At 48.7% G+C, this 23,589-nt stretch overlaps 2 protein-coding genes across 3 annotated transcripts; one reads left to right on the forward strand and one right to left on the reverse strand.

Moving 5' to 3' along the window:
- Window positions 1-803: 803 nt before the first annotated feature.
- apol (apolipoprotein L) lies at window positions 804-8,396 on the reverse strand. 2 transcript variants are annotated; one of them, XM_088606554.1, is made up of 5 exons: window positions 8,114-8,396; window positions 5,200-5,297; window positions 3,922-4,509; window positions 2,556-2,663; window positions 804-2,321 (listed from the first exon to the last, which is right to left on the reverse strand). In XM_088606554.1, the coding sequence occupies exons 2-5, from the start codon at window positions 5,217-5,219 to the stop codon at window positions 1,361-1,363; spliced, it is 1,677 nt and encodes a 558-aa protein (XP_088462680.1). In that variant the 5' UTR covers window positions 5,220-5,297; window positions 8,114-8,396; the 3' UTR covers window positions 804-1,360. The 2 variants fall into 2 exon arrangements, with proteins under 2 accessions (XP_088462680.1, XP_088462681.1); XM_088606555.1 differs by having other exon boundaries at window positions 8,005-8,396.
- An 806-nt stretch (window positions 8,397-9,202) lies between these two features.
- tab1 (TGF-beta activated kinase 1/MAP3K7 binding protein 1) lies at window positions 9,203-18,470 on the forward strand. Its single transcript, XM_088606556.1, has 11 exons — window positions 9,203-9,350; window positions 10,383-10,519; window positions 11,327-11,480; window positions 11,903-11,989; window positions 12,873-12,999; window positions 13,494-13,610; window positions 13,999-14,110; window positions 14,643-14,787; window positions 14,900-15,116; window positions 16,104-16,260; window positions 17,765-18,470. Exons 1-11 carry the CDS (start codon window positions 9,318-9,320, stop codon window positions 17,982-17,984), a joined length of 1,506 nt encoding a protein of 501 aa, XP_088462682.1. The 5' UTR covers window positions 9,203-9,317; the 3' UTR covers window positions 17,985-18,470.
- Window positions 18,471-23,589: the final 5,119 nt, after the last annotated feature.

Raw genomic sequence — 23,589 nt, forward strand, 5'->3', positions numbered from 1 at the left:
CATTGATCCATGCATTGCATTTGATGGGAAATATACTGGTCTTTCCCTATATTGTAAAATGGATCAAACTAATATTCATTTTCCCATAATTAATAGAAACTTGTTTGCTGTTTAAAGACCTCTGTTTGTCTTCCTGAATGTTGCTCCAGTGGTTAGAGTCTCTTTGATGTGATGTATTTCCTTGTCTATGCAGTTATCCATCTTGATGTGGAAATAAATGAGGACTGTACAAAGTGGGACCAGCTCACAAACCTACAGTTTCCATCTGACCTCTTTCATAAGGGCATCCACAATCACTGTAAACATCCGAGTGGGCCAGCAGTCAGGCCTAGATTAGCCAGGTGTCTCACCAGCAGGTGGGGGTGAGGGTGCAGTTCTGGCTGGGAATGAGCCTCTTGTGCAGGTAGTGGAGTACTTGCATACCTCAGTCACAGCAGGGCTGGAGATCTATTCGCTCTTAGGATTTGCATGTGCATAGGTCTATTCAACTGGTTGAAGGTGGGATCCGTCACAGTATAATCCATGTACACAGGTAGGTTAAAAGTACAAATATATCTATTCATGATCTTGGGTCTCCCTACACAGAACAGCAGGCTGACTATATGTGTTATGTATGTTACAGGTTGTTAAACGTGTCCAATATGTTACAAGTTGTAAAGCTGACATGGTGATGCAACCAGCTGCTCCAGGGTGGTGACAAATTTAAAATTAGAATTTCAGCACTTATGGGCAGAAAAGAGAGACTTGTCAAAGAGATCTCTGGGTCTAATGTGGTGTGAAAGAAAAACCAGATGCCTTCAAGATACAATTGCATAAAGAAAACATTTTTATTCTTATTGCTGTTGTGCTGTACAATTCTCAAAGTATGGCACTTGTATTTGAATGAAGGACAGATGTAAGACATAAGATGCAGACGTGATGGTCATACAGTTTTTTTTTTTTTAAGTTTTTGTTGGTCTTTCAGAAAAAAAACTCACTCAAATGTCAGCTCCCAACTGTGGTCGGCTCTCATGTGGGTTTTCAAGGACAAATCCAGCGATTTGCTTAAGGAGAGGAATGAGCAGGATGTTTCTGAAAGCTTTTAAATCAAATCTGTTTGAGTCTACGTCAGAACGAGTCAAGGTGAGAGGAAAAAGTCCACCCAGCTGGTTTAGAGAGACAAAGAATGAAAATCAAAGCATTCACACTGCTTACATAAGGACAGGCCCCAGAATCTAATACTTATTTCATGCAAATGTAATGTCCTATAGAATAGTTTTTTTTAAATTTTGTATTCATTGGTGCTGCTTTATTATTAGTGTATAATTAACAAGTCAAGCAAAATAATTTTTCCTGCCGTTTTGTCTACACACAAGATCTTTCAACTGTTATTGGAGGGATAAAGTGATCTTTGCAGAATTTCCTGACTCTTCCTGAATCTCCATATTCCTCTGCACACAGAGCTGTGGATTTGCTCCCAGCAATCCAGCTCATCTCTCAGAAGCCTCACCCTCCTCCGGATCTCCTGGCCTGCCTCGTTCTTTTTCCCCTGGGCCAGGCCGACGCTGTCCTTGCAGATAATGAACAGGTCCAGGCCCATGAAGACCGCGTTGGCGGCTATGAACCCCACCCTCGCTGCCTTCGAAAGGGCCAGTGGGGTCCCTTTGGCAGCTCGGCCAATATCCACGATGTCTACTGCTGCTGGCACACTGCGCGCTGCCTTGCCTTCCTGAAACGCCACTTTGGCAGCACTGGCAACAAGCCTTTCAGTTTTAAGCAGATTAACAGCCGAGGCACAGTCGACAATGGTGTCGATACCCTTCCCTACGCTAACAAGCCCCACTACCATTTTTGCTGCCTCAATAACTGCCTTATGGTCGACGTTGGCATCATCCACGTCAACACCCTGGCCTTTATTGCTGGCTACTGAATGCATGAATTCAATAATGGCAGCTGCATCTTTTGCATAATTCTGGCAGATTTCGTGGGATCTCTTTGCTTGCTGGATGTTCATGGAGATTCCTGTTACACCTGTTGCAACGCTGCTAACTGCACTGGTGACGCCCAGCACTACGCCGGACAGAAACAGTGGGAGGGACAAGCCAGCGGTGACAGGAGCCAGAGCCAGTCCTGCAATGCTCAACGCCCCACTTACCAGCCCCACCGAGCTGCCTGTCACACTGGAGATGGCTGTGCCCTTCTCCACTTTGTCCAGAAGGTTCGCCGTCTCCTCCAGCTCCTGCAGATACTTCCTCATTCTGGAATTTCGGGCACTGAGCAGGCCAATAAACTTCAGCGCATTGTCTTTGAAAAGAAAGGTGATCCTCAGGTGTTTATCTTCCCTGTGAAATAGAAAAAAGATTAATACTGCAGGGCTAGACAGGCCAAGTGGATTCACTTATTACCACCCAGCAATAAGGATTAGTACTTAGATAACTATTATAGGGAATAAATTCTATAGAGGTGAAAATATTGACAGATGTTGGACCTCATCTATTAAGTTGTTTTTTAAAGAGACCAGAATACAGTAGAAAAGTAGGTGCAAATGTTCCCTTTTTTGATTTTCATTCCATTACCTGATTTTATTCAGCTGCTCTAAGTGGTCATACATCTCTTGCAAGCTCTCAGTGGTTAGGTCACTGTGGAGGTGGGGAAATACCAGCTGCTGGATGCTTTCCGGTGCTCTGTTGTAAAGAACAGATGGCATTTACATTTACAATTCTGCTGTGATGCATCAAATCATCCATCCATCCATCCATGTTCTACTCATTTCATCCAGTACATGGTCATGGGGGAGCTGGAGCCTATCCTGACAAGAAACAGGCACAAGACAGGATACAGTCTGGATTGTACACCATTCTGTCACAGGCTGGACAGACACACTTGCACTTGGGCCTATTTTCCCAGAAGCCCAGATGTCCCAGAAGAGGACTTCAGAAACTCTTGTTGCTCTTCATCTGTCTGGAGAGCGTTGCAGAGCTATTTCTGAACTTCTTGGGGCTCTATTCATTTAGTCTTGTCTCCCCAAGAGCTAATGTCAGAGCTGATGCCTCAGCCTTCAGGAAAGGACTGAGTAGCAGTGATATTCATGGGAGGAGAGCCAGGAAGAACGTTGTTTCCTGTCTCAAGTTTGCCAAAGAGAATGCGATCGATCCACACAACTGGAAGAATGTTCTGTGGAAAGATGTCAAAAGGTGAACTTTTTGGATTCAGTGAGAAACATTTTGGATGGTGGAAACCAAACATGTCCTTCCAACTAAAAACCTCATCCTGACCATGAAGCATGGGAATGTTAGCATCATGGTTTGGGATGACTTTGCTGCCTCAGGACCTGGAATTCTTTACTCCCTTGAGGGAACCATGACTTCAAGATTGTATCAGCAAATTCTGGCAGAGAATATCAGACCATCCATTCATCACACCCGAAGAAGGCTCCACAGCCACAGTTCTCTTTTCTTTTCAGCGTGGAAGAAAGTTTGACCTACAGTATGTGTTTGCATCCATTCATCAGCTGAAGATGAACCGAATGTGAGTCAGTGTAGCAAGACAATGATCCTTAACACTCAAGCAGATCTACATCAGAGTAACTAAAGAAGAAATGTCTCATTTTGGATTGGCTACCTCGATGTCAAAGCTAAACCCCATTAAAATGATACGGCAGAACCTGAAGCAAGCTGTTCGTGTGAGGAACCCCAAAATGTCACTGATTGGAAGAATGGGACAAAATTCACAGTTTGTGAGACTGAGAAACAGTTACAGGATGGCTACAGTTACAATGACTAGTTGAAGTAATCGCTGTTGGCAATTGTGATGGTTTGCAATCACTTTAAAAATGTGGACACATTTGTAATGCAACAAAATGAGACCTCTTTGGAAGGGGCTGAACTTTTTTTGCAAGGCACATGCAAGAAACGTGCAGAAAAGTAAAGTGTATATCAGTACCTCATTATTTTTAGTTTCTTACAGAGTTCCTCAGCGTTCTGTAAGTAGGTTTCTAGCTGGGGAACGAGCATTTCTATGTTGGCGAGGTCAGGCAGGAACAGATCTTCGGCTCTTCTCTGGAAGTGAAGCAGGAAAGGCGCGACTAATATAGCGACAGCAATGGCTACAGGAACGTTGGGAGCATTTAATTCAACAGCCTGGTGGTACTCGTCTGTGAACAGAGGCAGGGAGGTGACAGACAGCTTCCCCACAGCTTCCAGGACTGGATCGAGTTCTGCCAGGCCGGCCAGAGTCTCCTCCAAGATGCCGCCCAGCTCTTTCTCCAACTCTTGCGTCCTCTTGCTGGCGGTGATTTTCATCAGGCTGCTTTTGAGATATTCACCAAAGGCTTTGCCCTTGTGTTCAGCATTGCGCACGTAATGGAAGCTCACATCAAGCTTCTGGGCTCGATCTCGGAGGTCTCTGAGCTTGTCCAGCTCTTCCTTTCTTGCTGAAAGCCATTTGGGGAACTGGGAGAGAAAATGTGTGACCGTTTGGATGTATTTCAGTGTTTCTGACGCATATGTGCGCATCTTTTCTGCAACTGCCCTGTGGAAAAAACACAAAAGCAAGAAATCTAAATGACTTTATTTAATAGATTGTGATTTAATCATACTGTGATGAAACATGGACAGGTGCTGTACTCGTGTTTCACCTCTGTGTATATATACAGAAACCCAAACTCTGCTCAATTAATTGTTTACTGTGAAACCATGAAACATCAAAAGCTGTTTTGTAAATTAATATAAAAGCATAAGAAATGTTATCAGAGGTGAAGTAGGGGCGAGGACTCTAGGCTCATAACTGAGATCTAAAATAGCAGGTGTGAAACAGTTCTTGTACCCTTGCAAAACATAGATTTACCCTCACGACCTCACTGAAAATGCCCAGCTGGATAAAAATGTAAGTTGCTTTGGATAAAAGCATCAGTTGAGTGTTTAAGGGGTCCCAGAGGAGGATGGGGGCACCGTTCTTCCTGGTGAAGGTAAGGAGAGCCTGATTGAGCGTGGCAGGGACTGAAAGGAAAGCTACTATTTTGCTGGGGAAAAAAGGATTTGGACAGGAATTCATCAGCTCAGGCTCTTCGAGTGGAATGGAGGACTGGGGGGTTCTCTGTAGAAGAGGAACTGAAGATTTTTCACTAATACCTCTGTGGTGGACTTTTTTTTTTTTTCTGAGAAGGTGGGGGGACTGAGCCGGCTTCCCTGAGAGTTGAGAGAAATCTGTCACTAGCCTTACCTTTCCAGAACTTGGTCCATTATGGAATTTTAACATACGCCAGAAGTACAGGGCTCTGCGATTTTCTACGTTGATTCAATGGGTGGCCAGTGTTTCACCTGCAAGAAAACCATATTGTTTAGCCACGGAGTTGTGGCTCTGTGGCTACGGATCTGCACCTGTGGCTGGAAGGTTGCCAGTTCAAATCCCACAGCCGGCAGAAAAATCCTACTCCGTTGGGCCCCCGAGCAAGGCCCTTCACCCCAGCTGCTCCAGGGGCGCTGTACAATGGCTGAACCTGTGCTCTGATCCCAGGCTCTCTCCCTGCCTGTGTGTCTCATGGAGAGCAAGACGAATTCCTAATGAAAGAAATTGTATAGGGCTAATAAAATGATGTTGTTATGTTGTGTTACAATGTTCACAAGGGTGAGCGTATCAGCTGGCGATCTCCTGGGACAGGGGTGAGAGCGCACCCTTGTGGACAGAGTAGGGACTGCCTCGGCACAGCCAGACACCAGCAAAAGAGGAAGAACATGGAGGTCAAAGGCAGGCCTAAAACACAAGTGAAATCTGTCATATTTTCCCCTTCATGGGGTGAAAGGAACTTTCTAAATGCAATGAGTTATTGTTTTATAATTTGTTTGAAGAGTACATGGCATTTGTTTACACTGCCAGACACCTGGTGTGTAACACAATCCTACTATGATAACAGAAATTCACCCTTTAAAAAAAATCAGATATGCATCATCTCAAATTGTATTTCAAGTAAACTTTTATGCTACTTCCCATGAGGGGGGGAAAAAAAATCTTCAAAAATGATGTTTTTATAAAAGAGTTGCTGAAAGTGATGACACGGTTATTTTGTTTCTTCCAAACCTAATTCAACCGAATTCCACTACTTAATGAAATTGTGATGTGCAATATCTAACTAAATTTGTGTAGGTGAGAGAACACTTTTAATCTAGTTTAAATATTTCCTTGAATCCCAAAGGATTCTGAACCACACAAGAGCATTGGCGGCTAATTTAACCTATTGCTGAACTCCATAAGCCTTTGACTGACATCCCAGTGAATCCAGAGCATTTTGACTTAAGAAAAAAAGTTAAAATGTCTTATTTATATTGATCCTGCTTTGTACAAGGAAATAACTCCAGGTAGAAAAGCCTCTTTTAGGTGCAGTAAGCAGTCTTTTCAGACTTGAACCTGGCTGTTATCTCACTTTTAACAATAGCACAGCCCTGTCCAGTGATATACCTAATAAAATGACTTTTATCCGGGTTAAAGTTTCCTGTAGGTCCACCTTTTACGCTACACTGCAAAAAAGCACTTATGCTTTACCACCCCTCCTGAATGAGATCTGGAGAAAAAAAAAAACATCAATTGAACCCTTAAGATTTTCAAAAGCACTGCAAAAAGAAACGCTGACAGCATGGACAGCCATCGATCTGGTAAACCTCAGCCATTTAAAGGGAAAATGTAAAGTTAGGGGTGGCACAGTGGTTGGCACGCTGAGGCTGTGGGTTCAGCTCCTGGGGTGCTGTCTGTGTGGAGTTAGTATGTTCTCCCTGTGTTCGCGTGGGTTTCCTCTCACTGTCCACAGACACGCTGGTGGGTTAAGTGGCTTGTGGGACTATCGGCCCTGGTGTTTACGCGTGTCTGTGTGCACCCTGTGATGGCCTGGCATCCTATCCAGGGTGCATCCAGCCTTGTGCCCACTGCTTGCCTAAGTTGGGTCGCAGGATGGCTGGGACCTGTATTGGGTAAGGGGCTTGGAAGATGGATAGACAGCTGTCAGGTTAAAAGCACAGCTTTGGGTGATCATGACCCAACAGGGAAATAGGCCCACCTGTTAAAGCAATGAGAGAAATTTGCCCCCCCCCATGTCATTTCTGACTGGGTAGTTGTTTGATGTCTCTGTTTTAAAGGGCTGTTGTCTTTTTGGGAGTCAAACTGACTTCTTCTTATCAGCTGATGGTTACTTCACTTTTTTTCCCTGTTGTTGGATTAGAGAATTTTATCAATTGTTTAGAACAGTAATTTAATCCCTTCGATTGACCCCCTGGTAGACCATTACACACCCAACGCTGTTTGTGTTTCTTACTTTGTCATTTTGCCTGCTCATTCTTTCCTCTAGCATCACTGTAGTCAAAACGGTTACCAAAAAGAGGAAAGGAGACTCAGACCGATTCTGTTATATTCTAGAGATCTTCCTGAGTGTATGCTTAGAGTCCAGAATCCTAGTTTTCTATCCATCTCTACCCATTTTCTAACGGCTTCTGCCAACCTGGTATAACAGGGATCTCTGATCCACCCCGGGCTGGGGGGGGGTCTCCTTTAGCTCAGCCGGCGAGTTCCCTGCTGCGTGACGCTGGAGACCCGGGTTCGCACCCAGGCACTGAGGGAGGAACTTGCAGGGCAGGAGCAGCAAGGGCAGGGACCCCAGGAACCAGTAAAATGGGGTCACGGAAGAGCAGGAGCCTATCCCAACAAGTGATGCACACAAGGCGGGTTACACCTTGGATGAAACACCAGTCCATCGCAAGGGGACGTGCAGACAGATACACTCACCCACCTGTCGCTCCAGGATCAATTATCCCAGAACCTTATTAACCTGCCATCAGGTCTTTGGACTGTGGGAGGAAAGGCACGTGGACATAGGGAGAACATTTAAACTCCACACAGATGGCACCCAAAGAACCTGGATGCTCTGAGGCAGTAGTGCTAACCACTGCACCTAAAGACCCTGTACTAGATAAAGTTTGGAGAATGGTTAGATGTGTAATGAGTTCTCTGATTAAGACTTTAAAAAGACGCTTTTCTCCTCACCCGTGGAAAGGCGCCTCTCCCCCAGAATAATCCTCCGTATAATTAGGTTTTCAACGCGGGCGGTGTTTGCGGAACATAGTTGGAAAGCACTTTAAATTTCGCGTCTCACCTTACGAGCCGTCACGGATTTGGAAGGTGGAGCTGGAAAATCAATGTAAGAAGGAAACGTGAAAAAAAACGTCTTCAGTCTGCTTCGGAAACCGGAAAAAAAAGTACAGTTCTGTCTCTTTTTCTTCTTCTTCGGTCGTGAATCCCACACGCTGGAGCTTTTCCTAATGAAGAGCATACGGAAAGAGTTTTTTATATGCGATACCGTGTTCCTTTATTGGCTGTTTGATTGTCTGAGGTCAGAGAACACAAGCTGAAGTTAACAGTAATTGTTTTTTCCCCCACTTTCGGTTTCGAGCTGAGTCACAAATTGGGTGTTCTGTGTTCATAAGCGCCTCTAGTTGTTGGAGCAGATTAATTTCCCGGAATAACACCCCTCCATCCTTTTTCTAACCGCTTTCTCCAACTCAGGGATGCGGGAAAGTCAGAAGGTAGTGGTACTAAATGCACCCCACTGTCCCACCCAAGCTTGAAGAAAAAACATACTTCCAGTGATAGAAACACTCCCCGCTGGCAGTGGGATACAAGCCTGTCCTCTCTGGGCAGCCAGGTCTGCCTGTGTCCCCAGTTTCTCTGGCCAGGCTGTGGTCACTGAGCCTGTCCTCTCTGGGCAGCCAGGTCAGCCTGTGTCCCCAGTTTCTCTGGCCAGGCTGTGGTCATTGAGCCTGTACTTCATCAGGGTCAGAGACAGACGCACTTTCTACTGCACTGTCGAAATTTTGTCTGGGATTAGACAAACATTCTTCCCCAAATTTATCAATCTAATCCCAGAATCCCCACACCTGCCAGAATCACAACAACTCCCAATCCTACTGGGAGAGGGGGGAGGGAACTCAGTTGGACTGGCAGCACAGTGTGTGATCTCCTGTCACAGCCTGAGGAACAGTGAGCCCGTCTCTCAATAATGCTCTTTATGTTTGTATGTAAGTGTCTTATGATGTGTCTATATTGTACATGTCTGTAGATTTTATGTTAATTGCATTTGTATTGCTTTGGCAACACTGATTTATTCATTGGTCGTGGCAATAAAGCATCTGGAACTGAATTGAAAACGTGTGTCATTCACACATTACCCAGAAGAGGGAAGCAAGCAGACCGAGACCGGCCGAGGGTGTGTTGCCGTACGACCCTGCAGGGCGTCCACTGTACGGCAAGGACGACTATGGCGGCGCTCTAACAGGAAAAGTAGGTTAGTTCCGCTCAAGATGGCCGCGCAGAAGAGGAGCTTGATGCAGAGTGTAAGAATCGTCCCAATAACTTCTTCTTTCTCCAGGAATTCGTTTCCTGGAGACTCGCATCGAATTTGCCCTGTACAACAGTGGCTCTAGTTCTTTATAATTTGTTCCATGTCTGTAGAACACAAATGCAATGATGCGTTTTTATTTCCAGTCTCGCAGCGACTCTGAAGTGTACTGGTATTTATTTATTATTGTATCGGAGTACGAATGAGCACTATCTGGTCAAGTGCATTAAATTATAATCTGGGAATTAAAGTTAATAGGCTGAAAAAATACTGTAGAATGTCTTCTGAGTGCCTTTAAAACAAGGCAGCACGTCCCACCTTACATGTGTACTTTTGCGGTGCTGCAAGGTAGGAATTGCTTTTGTTTGGAAACGTTGTTACTTCGTGCTCATTCCCAGTGCGTTTCAAGGGCCGGGGCGCCGGTCAGAGTCTACTGTCAAATTAAAAGCAAACGTGGTGCCGAATTCTCGACCATGGAAAACGGTCGCTTGCTTGACAAGTCTCTGAACTTCAATGACAAGCAGCCTTGATTAAAATGATGCGGCCAGGGAACCGTGGCAATTAGTCTTCATGGCCACAGCTCTCCGTTTCCTCCTACTTCCTGGTTCTGTGCTTGTATGGTGTTGGCAATGCCTACTAAGTCAGTCGTTCGTTATCGACGCCTTTATTATCTAAAACTGCCAGCTCTCTACACTATATATATACAGCTGTGGTTCTCGCTGTCAGTCATTTGTTCACGCAAAGTCCGCTTTCTTACAATATACTTTGTGGTAAATATGTAAATAGACACATCTGGGTATAGTGAGGTTTGCACAGTCTTGCACACCCGCGTTGACATTTATATTATTAAACTTAAACCAAAGTCAAAAGGCGAGGAAGCGAGGGGGACAGGGATGCAGCAGAGGGGTTTGTCTCTGTCAGGTGTTGCGGTGGCCGCGTGAGTGTTTGCGTACGTGCGTCTTCCAGCGCCGCTCGCTCACTGCACCACCGCCTGTGTGTGTGTGTGTGTGTGTGTCCCTCTCCCCAGGGGCAGCAGCAGAGCTGGACCGATGACCTGCCCATCTGCCGGCTGTGTGGGGTGGGCACCGCGCCCAATTGCGTCTACAGCGCGGACGGCAAGGGGGCGCAGACGCACTCCAACGAGGACGGGCACCTCCGCTTCCGGTCAGGCAGCTGGTGGGGGGGGGGTGCGATAATGTGCTCTTTGACAGTGGGGAACCGTTGCTGATAATAATAATAATAATTGCTTACACTTATATAGCGCTTTTCTGGACATGCCACTCAAAGCGCTTTACAGGTAATGGGGATCCCCTCCACCACCACCAGTGTGCAGCCCCACCTGGATGATGGGACGGCAGCCATAGTGCGCCAGAACGCTCCCCACACATCAGCTCTCAGTGGGGAGGAGAGCAGAGTGATGAAGCCAATTCATAGAGGGGGATTATTAGGAGGCCATGATTGGTAAGGGCCAATGGGAAATTTGTTCAGGACGCCAGGGTTACACCCCTACTCTTTTCGAGAAACGCCCTGGGATTTTTAATGACCACAGAGAGTCGGGACCTCGGTTTTACATCTCATCCGAAGGACGGCGCCTGTTTACAGTATAGTGTCCCCATCGCTATACTGGGGCATTAGGATCCACATGGACCGCAGGGTGAGCGCCCCCTGCTGGCCCCACTAACACCTCTTCCAGCAGCAACCTAGTTTTTCCCAGGAGGTCTCCCATCCAGGTACTGACCAGGCTCACACCTGCTTAGCTTCAGTGGGCTGCCAGTTGTGAGTTGCAGGGTGATGTGGCTGCAAAAGGAATTAATGATAATTCCTTCGATGTCTGAGCCCTGTTGCACGAACGACCATGCCTTATCTCTCCGTCAGTACAGTTTGCACAGATGTTTGCGGATCAAGGCCTGCCCGGTTTCTGTCCCGGAGCGGGGGGGGGCGTCTTGACGTCTCTTCCGTGTGACTCCGCAGGGGTGAGGACGGCTGCTTCCTGTACGGGGTCTTCAACGGCTACGACGGCGTCCGAGTGGCCAACTTCGTGTCCCAGAGGCTGACGGCCGAGCTGCTGCTGGGCCAGCTCAACTCCAGCCACTCGGACAGCGACGTGCGCCGCGTGCTGTTACAGGTAGGGGGCGCCGTGACTCCCTCCTCCGGGTACTGCGCCAGCCTGATTTCAATCTCATGTACGGGGGGGGGGGGTTCGCGATTTCCTCTTTTATCCCTGATACTCTTGTCTGTCCCTCACTGTTCCCTGGAGCCAGTCTGTCACTCTCGCTGTGCTTTGTTCTGTGCCTGTCAGATCCCTCTGGTTCAGTAACAGTCGAGATTTGATGTCACCCTGTAGTATCTCTGACAAATGATCATTCAATCCTCAACAGTTTTACTACTTCTGTTTGTCCAGAATGAGGCTGTACATCGTGCTTAGCGTACCCTTATAAACTGTTGATCATCCTGCATCTCAGTGCCTATGGGAAGACCTTTTCCTCTTTGCCCCCTTAAACAGGCCGGTGCTCAGTTTGGCCGGTACTCCTCTCCTATTCCCCGCAGGCCTTCGATGTCGTGGAGAAGAGCTACTTCGAGTCGATCGACGATGCCTTGGCCGAGAAGGTGAACCTGCAGTCGCAGCTGCCAGAGGTGGGCCAGGAGTGCAAGAACACAGCTTTTACCGGCCCGCCACTGAGAGAGAGCTCTGATGCTTTTAGCCCTGGCGTAGACAGTGAGGGTTCATGCACACCGGCACAGGGAGAGGCAGCGCAGGTTAGGTGTCGACACACTCGCGCATTGGCAGTGATAATAATTAATAGTGCTTCCTTACACTTTTATAGCGCTTTTCTGGACACTCCACTCAAAGCGCTTTACAAGTAATGGGGAATCCCACTATCAACACCAATATGCAGCCCCACCTGGATGATGTGACGGCAGCCAGAGTGCGCCAGTCCTCTCCCCACACACCAGCTCTCAGTGGAGAGGAGAGCAGAGTGATGGAGCCAGTTCACAGATGGGGATTATTAGGAGGCCATGATTGGTAAAGGCCAGCGGGGAATTGTGGCCAGGACAACGGGGTTACACCCCTACTCTTCTGGAGAAATGCCCTGGGATTTTTAATGACCACAGAGAGTCAGGACCTCGGTTTAATGTCTCATCCGAAGGACATCACCTGTTTTCCCCTTCACTATACTGGGGCAGTAGGACCCACACAGACTGCAGGGTGAGCGCTTCACTAACACCTCTCCCAGCAGCAGCCTCAGTTGATCCCAGGAGTCTCCCCTCCAGGTACTGGCCAGGCTCAAACCTGCTGGGCTCCAGTGGGGCTGCCAGCTGGGAGTTGCAGGCTGAAAGAGCTGCTGGCAGCAGAAAGACAAGGATGCTCTTGCCAGTAGCGCAAGGGAGCCAGTAAGCCGCTGTGCACCAGATCCACGCTTCCCACACCCCAGGCAGCTGTGAGAAAGGCAGGGGGTCGGGGGTGGGCCTGTCGGGGGTGCTGCTCACCGTCCACTCTGTCTCCGCCTGCCCCCAGGGGTTGCAGTTCCACCAGGGGCAGAAGATCTCCGAGCGGCTCGGGCTCCTGGAGCAGGAGGTGTCGGGCGGCACCACGGCGGTGGTGGCCCTCGTCCTCAACAACAAGCTGTACATCGCCAACGTGGGTGCGTCCCCGGCGCGCGCCAGGCGGGCACGCGCCCCCGCCCGCCCCCAGCCCGTCCTCTTGAGAGCGAGAGGAGGTTCCCGCGGCCTCGTCTCTGGTTTCCCGTCTGCGCGTTTCTCTTTCGGCGTGTCTGATGCACGTGCGCGCGTGAGTGTGTGTGTGTGCGTGCGCGAGAAATGTCCGTCTCTGTGTCTGGGTCCTGCTCCACGTCTCCTCGTCTTTGTGAGCGGACCTTCTGTAGTGGCGCTGACAGGAACGTGGTACCGGCCCTGATGGGGGGGGGGAGAAATCCCACATATCATCTACAAGCCGGTCTGGTGAGAGAAATGATTGCTGGGAATATTTTTCCTGATAACGATAATCGCAGGAACCCCTTTTTCAAATCGTGTCTATTTGGGTCCTGAGCGCCATTCCTGTAGGGGGGGGGGGGCTCTCCCCGTTTTTCAGGGGGGCCGTAACGTTCTGTCTCGGCCCTTGCTCTCGTCTTTCCTCCAGGCACAAACCGGGCACTCCTGTGCAAGTTGTCGAGCGACGGGCAGAACCAGGTGATTCAGATTGGGCGGGCCCACACCACGGAGAACGAGGACGAGCTGCGGCGCTTGGAGATACTGGGTGAGAGCGCCCCCCGGTGGACGTTGGGGGGGGGGGTGGGGATAACACGGCTTGGCGTCCAGCGCGGGGGAAACCGCTTCTGTTTGGCGAGCCGGGTGAAGTGTTTGTTTCCCGTGTCTTAAGGGCAGAAGAGAGGCTGAGAAGATGAGCAGCCTGCCCATCAGGAATACCGTCCAGACCCAGCTGGTTACGTCAAGCGTTATATAACTGCAGGAAAGTTTTCAAAATACAGTTGTGCTACACGCAGTTTCTAACAGCTCAGTATATTTAATGTAACGGCACCCTGTACAGAAATGAAAGTGGATTTGCCTTTGCTGTAAAAAGGGATCCGCTGCTGTTTTCGCGATGGGCCAGTAAGAGGCTGCCTGGCTGTCTGTCCGTCCCGCAGGACTGGATGCCCCCCGGATCCGGCAGGCTGGGGTCATTGCCGGACAGAGCAGCACCCGGAGGATCGGGGACTACAGAGCCAAGTTCAACTACACCGAATTCGACCTGCTGAAGTGGGTACCCCTCGGCTCGTCCTGGCTGATCGCTGTCCGTTTCGTTCCTTGTGAAACGCCGGGTCCAGACCTTTCTCTGTGGCTGGCGCTCCTGGCTGTCGTGCCCCCTGGCGTACAATGCGTCCACACCCTGCTGCCCAGTGTCCCGGTATAAATCGAGGCTTCTAGCACAGCAGAGGTTTGCATGCAAGGCCTCTTGTACCCAGGAAGAGCCAATTTAATTGCCAGCTTTGCAGTGCCACATGATAGCTGAGCACGTTGCACCTTTTAACTATTTCAGTTAGTGTGAGAGACACTTTGAAGGCGCATGCTGGCATAATCTCATGTAACAGCACCTGTGTAAAACTGGACGGATTCAGGGACTCAGGTTTTCTTTCTGTATCTTGTATGGAGATGGCGTTTTTGATGCCGATGGGCTGTAGTCTCTCGGATTGATTGCTGCTGTAAAGGAGCTCTATCATCTGTGGCAGGATGGCTCGAGATGTGCTCTGTGCAGACACTCGTGTTGGTAGCCCCTTGCTCTTCCTCCTAGAGCGGCCAAAGAAAAGCCAGTCATTGCTGTCCCGGAGATCCACGGCGGCCACCCATTGGACGGCGTGAGCGGGTTCCTCCTCCTGATGTCAGAGGGGCTAATCGAAGCGCTGGAGGCTGCCCACGGGCCGGAACAGGCCAATCAGGTGAATCTTCAGGTTGACTTCCTCCTCCTCTTGTCCCGCGCCCCCCTCCCTCCCCCACCAGCAAGTGCGGTTGCGGTCTCCTGGCAGGTGACAACCTCCCTGTCCCTCGCAGGAGATGGTCTCGATGGTGGCTGCGGAGCTGGCCCTGCAGACCAATTTGGACGCAGTGGCCCAGGCGGTGGTGGAGAGGGTCAGGAAGCTGCACCATGATGCCTTCGCCAGCGGCAGACTGAAGGCGCCGGCGCAGGGCGCCAAGCACGAGGACATGACCCTGCTGATCAGGACGCTGAACTACAGTGTGGACAGCTCTGCGCTGACGCCCACACAAGGTGAGGGGAACAAACAGGGAGGTTGCTGATATTGGGCTAATAGGCAAGATCCATTGATCCATTTCAGGGCTGTGCAGCCCTGTATTAGCTTGGAATACACTTCAAACTCAGTGCTTCAGTTCAAATCAGTACCTGTAATTAATAATAAGAATTTCTTACACTTCTATAGCGTTTTCCTGGACACTCCACTGAAAGCGCTTTACAGGTCATGGGGAATCCCACTACCGCCACCAGTGTGCAGCCCCACCTGGATGATACGCCAGTCCTCTCCCCACACACCAGCTCTCAGTGGGGAGGAGAGTAGAGTGATGAAGCCAGTTTCAGAGATGGGGATTATTAGGAGGCCATGACTGGTTAAGGCCAGGGGGTAATTTGGCCAGGACTCCGGAGTCATCTATCCATCCATCCATCCATTTTCCAACTGCTTCTTCCAATTCAGGGTCATGGGGGAGCTGGAGGCTAGCCCAGCAGGCAATGGCCATAAGGCGGGGTACACCCTGGACAGGGCACACGTAGACGCAAACACACACGCACACACCGAAGCCGATTAAGCTGCCAGCATGTCTCTAAACCAGACATGCTACTCGGCTTTTTGAAAATGCATTATTTTGCTGTTATTATCTGTAAGCTATTAACTGTTCAAGTTAACTTAATAAAGTGAATGTTAGGCTGTCTGAGATGCTTGTGCCCTGATCTTCAGTTCGGTTATGGTCAGCATCTTACCACATGGCATTAGAACTGATAGCTCCATAGCTCTTCCCTGGATACATTGGCTGTGTGAACATCAGACTCCTGCGATAGTCAGAGCCCCATGCCAGTTGTGATTGGTTTACTTTTCCTGCTGTGTTAAATCAAGTTTGTGATGCGCCAAAGTTGTCATTTTTATTGAATAATTATTTGCCTTATTGTGAGCCCAGATGTGCACCAAAAAAAAAAACACAGCTCCTGAAGAAAGCGGGGACTTAGAGAGAGGTTTTTTCTCTCCAGGGGGGCGGATATATCCAGTGTCGGTGCCCTACTCCAACAACCAGGGCACCAGCAAGACCAGTGTCACCCTGTCTCTGGTGATGCCCTCCCAGGGCACCCTGATGAACGGCAGTCACACGGCCTCCACCCTGGACGAGATCACGCCCACCCTCACCAAGTGAGTGCCGGCCTGAGCAGGGAGCCCCAAGACTGGGGCACTGTCCCCTTGGACCCTGGTGGACAGGGAGCGTGTCCTCCATGAGCTAAATATTCCATCAAGCAAGGAGCATCGATGATGAAGTAGTGGGATACTGGAAAAAACAGAGCACACCTGGGGCTTCTGCTGTTTAATGTACTGTACTTGTTCGGGTCCTTTTGACTCCCTCTTCTCTTCTCGTCACTCTCCATCTGTTTAAATATGGCTGCTCCCCCCTCCCCTCTGCACAGCAGAGCTGGCTGTTCTGTGGCGCTGACGAGGGCAGGAGTAGCACCTTTCTCCAAAGACGCTGTAGTTCAGACAGCTCCCCCGGTAGTGGTTCGGTACAAACGGCGTGCTCTTCGGAAACCTGGGGCTTGCATGCCATCGTGGCTCGGGGTAACCGTTGGCTGATCTGCCAGCCACGTTTTAAAAAAGTGTTGGCGGTATGTTTTTTCTTCTGCCATCCATTTTCTTAACCTCTTTATCCAAAGTCACGGGGGAGCTGGAGCTTCTCCCAGCAAACACCGGGCTTGAGGCAGGGTACGCCATGGGCAGGACACCAGTCCATCACAGGGCACACACACATGGGCACACACTCACACCAGAAGCCCCTTAACCTTCTGGACTGTGGGAGGAAACCAGAGCACCCGGCAAAACCCCCACATCACAGGGTGAACATACAAACTCCACACAGATAGCACCCCAGGAATTGAACCCCAGGAGGCAGAGATGCTAACCATTGCACTGCCACCACTGTGCCGTCCTATTTTTTTTAAATAAAAATAACATTACATAAAAGACCTCAACCCATACCAAATCATTGCGCACCTCTCCTACAGAAATCCACACAACTATATTAAATTAGTTTACTTTACCCCAGTCACTCAATGCCCCTATAATTGCACAGTACCCCTTCTCATTGCCCTTGCCCATAAAACCAGACTCCTTTACTGTGAGCTCATTTGGTGAATAGCTTGATTAAATGTGAGATAAAAGGAGTTGCTCTTTTTTTTTTTGGCATCTACACTGAGGGACTCAAAACACATTTATTTGAAGGTATGTGGTGGTATCAAACTGGGCAAAGTTGCCCGATTATGCATATAATAACAACAACAACAACAAATTATTATCATTATTCCTTACACTTACATAGTGCTTTTTCCTGGGCACTCAAAGTGCTTTACGAGTAATGGGGAATCCCACTGCTGCCACCAATATGCAGCCCCCACCTGGATAATGTTACCGAAAGTGCACCAGTAAACTCGCCACACATCAGCTATCAGAGGGGAGGAGAGCAGGGTGATGAAGCCAATTTATTTATCCCAGAAACTGGCATTGACTCCAGTGAACACCCCACATTACACGCCCACATTAAATGTGCCCCCCCCTTTTGTGAATCGGGCCTAGAGGTGACGTAGGTGGTGGATCTAGTGCTGTGTGCTTCCTCTCGGTGTCTGAGTGAATCCACCCTTCTCTCCCGCAGCCAGAGTCCCACGGCCACCCTGCAGTCGACCAACACCCACACGCAGAGCTCCAGCTCCAGCTCGGGCGACGGCAGCCTGTTCCGGCACCGCGGCAGCCAGGCGCCGCAGCCCGACGAGACCGGCCGGGTCGAGCCCTACGTGGACTTCACCGAGTTCTACCGGCTCTGGAACGCCGAGCACAGCGAGCTGGCGAGCGCGGCGGGGCTCGGCCCGCAGTGAGGAGGAGGGCCCGTTGGGGGGGGGGTGGGGGGGATGCAGGATTCTGTCGGTCGCCGAGCTGTCTGACCCAGAGACTGACGGAGGCTGACGTTTTGTCCTGCAGGGTCGCGGAGTGTGGTTAGGAAGGTTTCGGATCAAAATCTTCAACCCGTTTCTTCCATTTCTTCCCCTTTCGATTGTTGTTCACCTGTCCAAGGAGGACTAGAGACTTAAGCAACGAGATCGTGGGCTTGTTCTGGCTGCAGAAAACCATTTCCCCTGAAGAATCGGAATGATGTTATGGCTGGGGACTAAGGGCCTGGATCCTGTACCGGCAGGTCGAGGGGAGAGTGTCAATGTACAGGACGGGGAGGGGCCAGAGTGACTGGGAAGAAGGACCATTCATCTTGTTTCCACGCCGAGCTGGCACTCTCCAGCATGTGTGCGCTCTGCAACGCATGTTCTGTGTTGTTGGCCTGGGCAAATGAAATAAATCTCAAAAACCAACACTTCTATTGACAAATGTATTTTCCACTTGGTAGTGTTTCCTTATCCCTGATCGCCCTGTACCTACGTCTGCACGCTTCATGAGTATGAGGCGAAACGGTGGAGCCTAAAATTTAAGTGGACTCATCTAACGAAGGCACTTGGGCACATTAAAAAGAGCAAAGATCATGTGCATTCTTCATCCTGCCAGGTGCACCAGGCAGAATACAGCTCCCAGGGAGGATCTGTTACAGCTTGGCCTTATTCTTCATGCTACAACTGTATCAAGTCCAGGGCTTGATACAGATGTAGCATGAACGCTGTTGAGATCAAGAGTGTAGGGACATTCTGGGAAAACTGGCCTTATCTGCTGTGCCTGATCTAGTCCCTGTAGCACCAAGGATTGGAGATGACTGAAGATTCTGTTCATCTTGCACGATTTTCCACAGCCTCAGCTGTGCGCTAATGCAGTCCGTTAGTGATGCAGTTATGCCATTGTAACTTTTTCTCCTTTGTACGATGAAGTGCCGCCTTGGACTGGAGATCAACCTGTTTCTTTTACCAAGCAGAGTAGAAGAATCTCCCCTGGATGGGAGGCAAAGCAGGTAATAATAATAATAATAATAATAATAATAATAATAATTGCTTATACTTATACAGCACTTTTCTGGACACTCCACTCCACCACCACCAGTGTGCAGCCCCACCTGGATGATGTGACGGCAGCCTGAGTGCGTCAGTCCACTCCCCACACACCAGCTCTCAGTGGGGAGGAGAGCAGAGTGATGAAGCCAGTTCAGAGATGGGGATTATTAGGAGCCCATGACTGGTAAAGGCCAGGGGGACACCCCTACTCTTTTCAAGAAATGCCCTGGGAATTTTAATGACCACAGAGAGTCAGTACCTCGGTTTTATATCTCATCTGAAAAACGGCGCCTATTTTACGGTATAGTGTCCCCGTCACTATACTGGGGCATTAGGACCCACACAGACTGCAAGGTGAGCCCCCCCTACAGGTCCCACTTACACCTCTTCCAGCACCAACCTTAGTCTTTCCCAGGAGGTCTCCCCTCCAGGTACTGGCCAGACCACACAGCTTCAGTGGGTTGTCGGCTGTGAGCTGCAGGGTGATATGGCTGCTGAGGTAACACCCTATCTGTCCTGTTCATGTAGATCTAGTGACCGAAACACTGATCATAATCCCACAGCACTAGGTCCAGTCTCTCCCCCCACTCTCCTAGTGCTCTGCAGTGTGACAGTTCTGTCTATGGGATCAGTTAAAGCTGCGTGGTGTGATGTACCACTGAAATGGAGCAAAAGCCAGTCAGGATCGACGTCTAAAGCCATGAAGTGAAACTGTCTCTAAGACCTGTTAGATCAGGGATGTCAAGACAATTCGTGAGGACCCTTGTGTCTTCTGGTGTTTGGTCCATCCTGAATAGTCAGCCTTGATCACTTTCTGTTGCTGCGGTTAATTATTAGCTGATTACTGAAGGTATTTGCTTTATTAAAGACACGATCCTCTATTAAAGACCTGGTGCACAGGCCATACACTTGGGCATTTAATAAATAAGACCAACCGTGTCACTGAAATGGAGCCCCTGGTTCAATTCCAGACCTGGGCTGCTATCCGCATGGAGCTTGTGTGTTCTTCTTGTGTTTGCATGGGTTTCCACAGTCAAAAGACATACTTGTACGTTAATTGGCTTCTGGAAAAACTGGCCCTGGTGTGAGTGCATGTTTGTGTCTGTCTGCCCTGTGATGGACTGGCGTCCTCTCCGGGGTGTACCCTGCCTTGTGCCCGTTGCTTGCTGGGATAGGCTCCGGCACCCCCCACGACCCTAGATCGGACGAAGGTGTTAAAAGAAGGATGGATGGATGTCACTGAGAGCTCAGGTGGGTCAAAACCCAGGGGACACTGGACCCTCCAAGAGCTGAGTCTGACAGGTTAGCGCTGAGCAAGGCCGGAGTGTGTTCCCTTTGCCTCTGGTAGGCTATGTGATCATCCCTGGATCTCTGCTCTTTGGAAATCCATTCCCCCATTCTGAATAACATCCTTTTTCTAGGCTGGGTTGGCTCTGCGCCCGCTGCTTGAGGTAGGACATGTTTTACAATGTAAAAGAAATCAGAAGAGAATGGGGAGGGAGATTCCGGGAACAGGGATATTTGTGGATTACTGGGATGAGTCAGCGGTCTCCATCTGTGCTAGGAAAATCCCAGGCTTGCATGCCAGGGAGTGCACTGTTTGTAGATCTGGATTGTGCGTATTGTCCAAAGCGAGGTGCTGTCTGCTGGTTAGCGCAAACTTATTTCTTGTTCTTGGGAAGTTTCAGAGAAGCTGGTGCAATTTTCCGTTTGCCCCTTGGGGCGTGCTATCAAGTGTCAAAAGGAAATGAAGCTTCCTCCCATTTTGTAGCTAAGCAGCAAGTCCTGGTAGTATAAGATACCACTGTTAAGATAACTATGAGTCCAAAGCAGAAGTGATCCACCCCATCATGACCTCTGGGAACAAATGGAACACGATGATTGTAAAAAAAAAAACCCAGCAAGCTTGTGTGTCTTATCAGGCTTGTGCCATTAGGTAATCTTTTAGAAGTCAATAGAAGCTCTTATATTTAAAATAAGATGTACAGGTGAAATCCACTCTGTGAATAAATTGAGGAAGGTAACTAATAAGTGGCAACAAATTATTATGCTGAGCAAACATGATACTCTGTATCTGTATACTCTGTAAAGGGCTTAAAGCTGACACATGTGTTATGGCATTTCATAGACAGTCCAGTAGGTGGCACTGTGTTCCAAGTAGTGTAGCTCGGAATGGCCCTTGGCTTTGAAGAGCTCAATACCAATAAGAATCAGCTGGCTTTACAAGAGGTTACAATCAAATGAATTGTAACCAGAAATACTATTGATTAATTGAAACTAAACATAATTTCTGTTTGATGGAAAGACCAGGACAGTGGGCTTCTCTACTGGCAGTAACATATGGTACAATCCTGTTGTAAAAAATTGCATTCCAAATTATTGATGACCTAGTCTTCTGTTTAAAGAACAGCTGATGTGTGGTGAGCGTTCTGGCGCACTATGGCTGCCGTCGCATCATCCAGGTGGGGCTGCACACTGGTGGTGGTGGAGGGGATCCCCATTACCTGTAAAGCACTTTGAGTGGAGTGTCCAGAAAAAGCGCTATATAAGTGTAAGCAATTATTATTATTATTAATTAAGAGCAATTGTCATCATCTTCCTGTACTGTTTCATTTTGCAATGAGAAAACCACCCTTATGCTTCTTCTGAAATGTGATTTTGTTTATACAGGGAACACCGATAAACTGTTTTTTCTACAGTACTATGTTGTGTGTATTGCAATAGGAGCGAATATGCATTGGCAGGTGGCATCGGCAACCTCTAGCTGAGCTGGACGAACAGGAGAAGACCCACTTCATCCACCACGGAGGGGCAGCTGTAACTGGGAGGTGCACCAGCAGCCCCACGTCACAGCAGATCTGGGGTGTGAAGAAGTGAGAACTTGCTTCGCCAGCTGGATTTGGGGGGAACTGAGTCAGAACACCAGTGTTAACACCCCAGCTCTTTAGTTGTCATTAAATGACCAAGTCCTCAATGACAAGGCAGCCAGGACCCCACTTTAATGACATGCTCACCTTAGTTTACACAGGGTGTATGTCCATTCTCAAGGAGCCCAGTCATCCCAGTCACAAACTGTTTTCTCTCCTACCATCCGGTAAACGGTATCGAGTCATTCGGTCGAAGTCCAACAGATCACGGAACAGCTTCTACCTCCGGGCAATAAGACTGCTAAACAGCCAACCTGCAGCTCCTTTAGCAAATCACCATAATGGCTACATGGACACAGTTTTCACTGTATTCAGTATTCAAAAACGAGTTTGACCCCCTGCATTATAGGGATTTTTAATGATCACAGAGAGTCAGGACCTCGGTTTTGCATCTCATCCGAAGGATGGCACCTTTTTACAGTATCCCCATCACTATACTGGAGCATCAGGACCCACACTGACCGCAGGGTGAGCACCCCCTACTGGCCCCACTAACACCTCTTCCAGCAGCGACCTTAGCTTTCCCAGGAGATCTCCTATCCAGGTACTGGCAGGTCTTCGAATCTCTGGTCCAGTCTGTATGCCAGGGTATCAGCTATAGCGATGTGGTGCGATGCCTTGCTCCACACTCCTGCACCCCTTTGTGTAAAGAACTACCTCCCTTAATCAGACTTGAGCACAGTTTCCCAATAGTTTTCATTTGTTGTCCTGCAGATGATATTTTACACTGTTATTCCTTTAGTCCATTAATGCACAAACCACTGACAAAGGCCTCTGTCAGTGCCTTTGAGTATTGTGGATGCTTTGATCAGGTCCCCCGTCAGACTTCTCTGTTAAAAACAAAAGTTGCACTATATTACTCCTTTCCAAGTCGGACATTCTTATGAGGCAAGGGGTGTATCCAATCGGTCTTTTCTGAACTGATTCTGGAACAGCAGTATATTTTTTGTGTAACATCACCAAAGACTTGATATCCTTAAAACTCAACGATCCTATAACACTACAGATTTAAGTATTTTTCTTAACATAATGTTTGCCATTGTATCAATATTTCAGGTCGGTAGCTGCGTCAGCATGCGTAGTCTGCAAAGTAAAAAGTAACAGCTATATTTCCATGCTGAAAAGAGAAGAGAGAAAACACAACGTTTCGGCTGTAGAGTCTTCTCTGCGCTCACACCTGAAGAAGGCTTCACAGCCGAAACGTTGTGTTTTCGCTATTCAGCATGGAATAAAGCTATTACTAGTTCCTTTGCATTATTATATTATTATTCCTGGTTTCCAGGCATGAGTCTGCTAATTAACAGAGTGAAAGAGGGGGGCAGAATGACAACATTTTGAGCGTGGCGGACTTACAAAGGTTTTCTGCTGCAGAGTGAACTCTGACTCGACGAAAATGCAGCGTCACTCGTGAACTCCCCGTGGAAACGCCGTCCTGCCAGATACATGATATTAAACCCGCTCCATTTTTAAAACGGCGGCGGGTTACTCTTGTGTGTGTGTGTGTTTGAAGTCCTGCAACGATCGATGCAACGATTTCGCTCACATACGAAAGGGAGGTTTCAGAAATA

Source organism: Lepisosteus platostomus, chromosome 14, assembly GCF_059453375.1.
Source record: "Lepisosteus platostomus isolate fLepPlt1 chromosome 14, fLepPlt1.hap1, whole genome shotgun sequence".
Classification (NCBI taxonomy): domain Eukaryota; kingdom Metazoa; phylum Chordata; class Actinopteri; order Semionotiformes; family Lepisosteidae; genus Lepisosteus; species Lepisosteus platostomus.

Coding starts and splice junctions, on each gene's coding strand:
- apol (XM_088606554.1), bottom strand. CDS start 5,219: ATGGACCAAGTTCTGGAAAG. Junction 2,664..3,921: donor AAGAAACTAAAAATAATGAG/GTACTGATATAC, acceptor TCTTTACAACAG/AGCACCGGAAAGCATCCAGC. Junction 2,322..2,555: donor GAGCAGCTGAATAAAATCAG/GTAATGGAATGA, acceptor TCTATTTCACAG/GGAAGATAAACACCTGAGGA.
- tab1 (XM_088606556.1), top strand. CDS start 9,318: ATGGCCGCGCAGAAGAGGAGCTTGATGCAGAGT. Junction 11,481..11,902: donor TGCGCCGCGTGCTGTTACAG/GTAGGGGGCGCC, acceptor TATTCCCCGCAG/GCCTTCGATGTCGTGGAGAA. Junction 13,000..13,493: donor GCTGTACATCGCCAACGTGG/GTGCGTCCCCGG, acceptor TCTTTCCTCCAG/GCACAAACCGGGCACTCCTG.